At 45.8% G+C, this 6000-nt stretch overlaps 1 protein-coding gene across 1 annotated transcript in view; it reads right to left on the reverse strand.

Annotated features, from left to right (window-relative positions):
- LOC114922580 (testis-expressed protein 2-like) overlaps positions 1 to 6000 on the reverse strand; it is a 43628-nt gene that overhangs the window by 19937 nt on the left and 17691 nt on the right. Inside the window, exon 5 of the mRNA XM_029284195.1 lies at positions 491 to 714. Within this exon, the coding sequence (XP_029140028.1) occupies positions 491 to 714 (224 nt within the window). The remainder of the gene's footprint in view (positions 1 to 490; positions 715 to 6000) is intronic.

Below are 6000 nucleotides of genomic sequence, written 5' to 3' on the forward strand. Positions count from 1 at the left end.
TAAACTCAGTGCAGCATGTTTTTTTTGTCTTATCAAAATATAGATCTTTTTTTATTTTAAAAGACTGAATATCTGAGGACATAAAATGGGGAGTTTTGAGAGAGCAATTTTGGCTGAAGCAGAGAATAAACAACTTCTAAATAGCGAAGAATAATAGGTGTCTTGCAAAATGTCCAATAAAAGTTCTGAATAATCAAAGCTCATTGATCATAATAGATACTTTTTGTTTAATTTTTTAAAAAGAAGCTTTGAAAAACAATTCCTAATCTTAAAATTGCATTTGATACATTTTTTAAAAATACAATGTTTAACTTATTCAATTTTATATACACATACATGTAGTCCTTGTTTAACAAGTGCCTTGTTCAGTGACTGTTCACAGTTACAACAGTGATGAAAAAGTAACTTTACAACCAATCCTTTGTAAGATCAAACACACAGTTGCAGTTTCACTTTCACTTTCCCTGGGATTTCAGCAAGATTTCCTCACCTTTTTGGAACCGGGGCTGTCTGCTACATTGGAGCAGGGCTTTGGGATGGAGTCAGTGACTGCCGGAATGATTTGGGACATGTAGACATTGTAGTCCACTAAGAGTTTTTCTCGGCTGCTGATGCTCAGCTCCTTGGGCTTAGCTGCAGGGGGCAGGTCTTCTGTGCTGCTGCCGCTGCCGTGACTGTGGATCTCCTTTCCTGCAGGAATGAGCTGGATTATACCTGAGCAAGAGAAGGAAAGGTGGCTATAACAGAGAATGACATGACTGGCCAGGACTGGGAGTGCAATAATATCAATGTCGTGAAATTTGGGGTTGTTAGTTTGTGGAAATAACAGAGGCAGTTGCTGATGCCCAGAATTTGCTGTCCTTTAACAGGAGCTTTTACCAATAAGTGGTTTTGCTTCTGATGAAAACCACTCAGATTGGGTTTACGACCAAAGTGGGAAATAAAAGTTAACCCCTCAGTGGGTTCTAATCCAACTTGGTCCTCAATGTTATTTACTTTACTTTACTAAAATCAATCTTACATTTGTTAACTGAAGAAACAGCAGCTTGGTTCAAGTGAAACTATATGAAACTTGCCTTTTCTTTATCTACAGGGTGCAGAAGAAGACAGCGTCTGTAGAGGCAGTCAAAAAAGTCAAAAGCCCACACTTTTTTATGGATGACTTTTTTTATTTCATCCCAGCTGAGGTGGATGCCCTCGCATGCAAGCATTACTCTCGGCCTTAGAATGACGTCCCCCATGCCCAGGATAAATGTGGCAACAAAGAATTGGGTTGCATTGGGATTGGATTGAGTCAAGACAAAAACAGACCCAACGAACACTAGGCGTATGTAGTAAGGCATCCAGGCCATTACAAGGTGGCTCCATCCTGTGGTAAAGGTGACACAGAGTTTTTAAACAAGCTGAACACATTTTTGGGAGATTTGAGGAATCAAATAGCATCCCTGTCAGGAAAGCTGTGCCCCACCCTGATGAGCAAGTGTTTAGCTTTGATGTTACCTCTGTCCAGAGAACATTGCAGAAAGTTGACATTCAGAAAACATCAGGTCCGGATAACATCCCTGGGTGTGTTTGTAGGGAATGTGCAGATGAGTTGGCTTGTGGTCTTACAGATACTTTCAATCTTTCACTGCAGCAAGCAGTGGTTCCCCCCATTTTTTTAAGATGGCCATTATATTGCCAGGGCCCAAAATGTCTACAATTACGGGGCTCAATGACTACCCTCCAGTTGCATTTACATCCTGTCAAGGTTCCGGCTGACTCCAAATCAAAAGCACCCCCAGCACCACCAAGGCTTCTTTTTTCCACATGACCCGGTTTCATTTTGTTTCATTTTCAGGACATGTATGTGCAAGGTTGCAGCTTCCCCTCTTTGTTTCACTGGAGAAGGACTGTCCCCATGGCCACATCGCTGGCATCCACTTGAATTATGAATGGCTCCCCCAGGTTCAGGTGTTTTTAAAATTGGCTCAACCGCGAACAGCCCCTTTAATTTTCCAAATGCCGCTTGGCATTCCATCGTCCAGTTCAAGGACTGGCTTGGCCGAGGCTTTTCTCCACCTTCCCCAGTTTTCAATAGTCCTGTGACTGGCAAGGCAATCTTTGCGAAGGAGTGAATGAATTGTCTATAAAAGTTTGCAAACCCCAAGAAACTCTGTAGCTGCTTGAGGGTCCAAGGAGCTTGCCATTCCAAGATGGATTTCACTTTCCCTGGGTCCATTTCCACTCCCTCACATGACACTCTGTAGCCCGGATACTCTAGGCTACTTTTGTGGAACTTGCATTTTGACAGCTTGGCATATAGCTTAATGTCCAAAGGTTTTTTCAGCAACTGTTGTACGAGTTTAACGTGTTTGTCCATCGTCTCAGAGTAAATGAGGATGTCATTCAGGTACACCAAAACCCAATTGTATAAATGTTCATGCAGCACCTTGTTTATGAGCTGCATGAATACGGCCAGGAGCCCTTTCAGTCCAAAAGGCATCACCTTAAATTGGTAGCTCCCTAGCTGGCAGTTGAAGGCAGTTTTACACTTGTCCCCTTCCTTAATTGTCACTCGATAGTACGCCTCCCTCAGGTCTAACTTTGTGAAGAACTTCCCTTTGGCTAAGTGTCCCAACATGTCCTTCATGAGGGGCAGGGGACACATGTTCTTCACGTACATTTCGTCGATCCCACGAAAATCAATGCACAATCTCAGCAACCGATCTTTCTTCTCCTTAAATAGTACTGTGGCCATCACTCAGGATTTTTCCACTTGGATAAACCTCCTAGCTAGATTCTTGTTGATATAACCTCTCAACTCCATCATCTCCTTTGGGGCCATGGAATACATTTTCAGCTTAGGGAGTTTCACGCCAGGCAAGATCTCGATGGCACAGTCCATGGGGTGGTGAGGGGGCAGCATGTCACACTCCTTCTCGCTGAACACTTCCATGAGATCTCAGTACTCTCTTTGGACAGTTTGCTGCTCCTCCTCCTGCTCAACGTGGCCTTACTGCATTCGGGGGTCTCCCTCACCTCTCTTTCTGGTGTGGGCCCATCTCTTTTCTCTCTTATGTGGGTGGGCCTGGACCTGGACCCTCATTGTCATCTCCCTCACCACGGACTTTGTGGATTTTCCCCAATGGACTTTAGGGTTTCATTTCTTCAACCATGCCAAACCTGCCTCAACCATTTTAGGGGCAACCATGGACTGAATAGTCTCTTGATGATCTCCTAATCTCAGATGTACAGTTTGGTTAGGTAGGAGGCGGGCAGACCCCTACTATGGAACTGTCAACCTGCTCAAATTTCATGGGCTGGCGCAGTTTCCTCACTCGCAACCCCAGCTTCCATGCTGTTGGTAGGCTGACCAGGCATTGGATGCATCATATTGAGGCTTTTACTACCCCCCTTTACCCCTTAGTGGGTCACTACAATATCCACTTGGGCTGTGAGGGAGTGGACAGGTCCACTTACCATCAGGTCATCCTCTCCCTCACTCTCGCTCTCATAGAGGTTCAGCTGCAGTGTGGCCGGAGTTCCCTCCCCTTCACTCTTTGGAGGGGAGACCTCAACAACCTGGCACTCTGCTTGTAGCTTCTCCTTCCCTTTGCTTGGTGGCTTTTTGGCTTTTTAGCCAGTTTCTCTGGGTTTCTGTCGAAAGTGGCCTTGAACAGGGGAGGCTGTGGAGGCCATCCCATCCCACAAGGGAACATCCACTGCTGGGCACCATACATCGGCCCCTGTGATTGCTGCTGACCAGCTGCTCCCGGTGGTGGGGCGGCTGCTGGCTGAGGGCTGGCAGCTCCATGCCCTGGATTGGGACCAAGCTGAGGGGAGGTAGCCAGTTGAGCACTAGCCATCCCACCAGTTGCAGCCGTCATATTACCCAATCCAGCGGGAACTCAGCTTTGGAGGCCTTCCATGCCCCTTCTCGCCAATACTCCAGGTTCAGCTGGCTGTAGGCTCCTGCCATCCCTGACCATTCCAGTGTTGCCGGCTGCTTCATCTTCTCTGCTTTCACCTTTGGCCAGATGGAGGCTGCTTGGGCACCGGGAATCCCCTGGGCTCCAATCTGGCTTCCCTCTGTTGCCCCCACCACAGCTTTGGCTGGCTGCTCACCCATCTGCTCCATTTCGGGCATCTTCCCCTGAGTCTTCACTACCCTTCTGGAGTTGGCCAGATGTTATGTAGGGGCTCATTTCCTTAGTTGGAAATGAGTTTAATTGAGAGCTGGTTTAGTGTCACTGTTTTGACTGATGATCCCAACGAAGTAAGCACAGCTGAGACATTCCAATCTTAATGCAAAACTTTATTGAGCATACCATATCAGCACTGATGAATAGAAAACCAGCTCTGGAAAATTGGCACCAAATCAATATATTAAAAGTATAGAAACTCCCTTCCCCCCGACTGTACAGGTCACATTACCCAATTAAATCCCAGGCAATTGTTATGAGAAGAAATCTTCGGTTCCCAATAAACAATTTGGTATGACCTTGATTCCCAGGCTCAACCGCTCAGCACCTGTGAAACACATTCCATTCTTTCCCCTCCCCCCTGAGTCTGTAGGCAAGCTAAGAAGCAATAATGGATGAAGCAGCATAAGCAATTCTCACAGCTTGACACATCCATCATTATGAAATGTTTCGAGAGGCTGATAAAGGACATTATTGTATCCAGCCTCCCTCCAGCAGTTGACTTACTTCAGTTTGCATACCTACCAAATTGCTCTACAGAGGATGCTATTTCTTGTTCTCCATCTGAGCTTGGCGCACTTAGAGGAAAGAAACACTCATGTGAAAATGCTGTTTGTTGACTTCAGTTCGGCATTTAATACAAATCATTCCTCAGCATCTGGGCCATTTAGGTTTCAATACTCCTTTGTGCAACTGGATTCTTGATTTTCTTATTGATAGGCCCCAGTATGTGCGAGTTGGGACCAATATTTCTAACACCATTTTCTTGAGCACAGGTTCTCCTCAGAGCTGTGTCCTAAGTCCACTGTTGTTCACCCTGTTAATCCAAGACTGTTGTGCCAGGTTTGCCACCAACCATATTGTGAAGTATGCGGATGATACGACAGTAGTGGGCCTTATTCAAGATGACAATGAGGGTACTTACAGCAAGGAAGTAGAGGGTTTGGTGAACTGATGTAACAAAAACAGCCTCATTTTAAACATAGGAAAAACTAAAGAGTTCATTGTCAATTTCAGAAAGGGCAGGCACAACCACACACCTCTGTGTATTAATGATTCTCTTGAGGTGGATTAGCACCGTCAGGTTTCTGGGTGTGCAGCTAACAAGTAGACTAGCTTGGTCACTCAACAGCGAGACATGGGTGAAGTGGGCATAGCAGCACCTGCATTTCCTGAATGGCATGAGATAAGTATATCTTCCTTCCCCTGTCCTTGCCACTTTCTATAAAGAGACAATTGAGAGCATCCTGTCATATTGCATTATAGTCTGGTTTGGAAGCTTCACTGCTTCAGACAGGAAGGTGGTGCAGAGAGTGGTGAGGATGGCAGAAAAGATTATTGGCAGTTAACTTCCTTCTATCCAAGACATGGCATGTAAATGCTGCTTGACCAGGGTCTGCAGGAATGGGATGCTACACATCTTAGAATTTTTTTTCCTAGAATAGAATAGAGCTGGAAGGGACCTTGGAGGTCTTCTAGTCCAGCCCCCTGCTCAAGCAGGAGAACCTATACCATCTCAGACAAGTAACTGTCTAGCCTCTTTTTAAAAATCTCCAGTGATGGAGCACCCATGATTTCTGGGGGCAAGCTGTTCCACTGGTTAATTGTCCTCATTGTCAGTGTTAGATCGCGCAGGCAGTAAGACACGAGTCGAGTGACAGTCAGCTCTTGGTTTATTGGCAAGGCATGAAGTAAATCCGGACTGGCTCTCTGGGCCAGGGGAGCCCTCTTTTATGGGATTCCCCTGGCTTGTAATCACACAATTCCATTGGCTGGCAAGACCCTGTTGCTAGTTAGCCAACCAGCAACGGGCATG

This window comes from Protobothrops mucrosquamatus, unplaced genomic scaffold (genome assembly GCF_001527695.2).
Source record: "Protobothrops mucrosquamatus isolate PMUCROS unplaced genomic scaffold, P.Mucros_1.0 scaffold418, whole genome shotgun sequence".
Taxonomy (NCBI): domain Eukaryota; kingdom Metazoa; phylum Chordata; class Lepidosauria; order Squamata; family Viperidae; genus Protobothrops; species Protobothrops mucrosquamatus.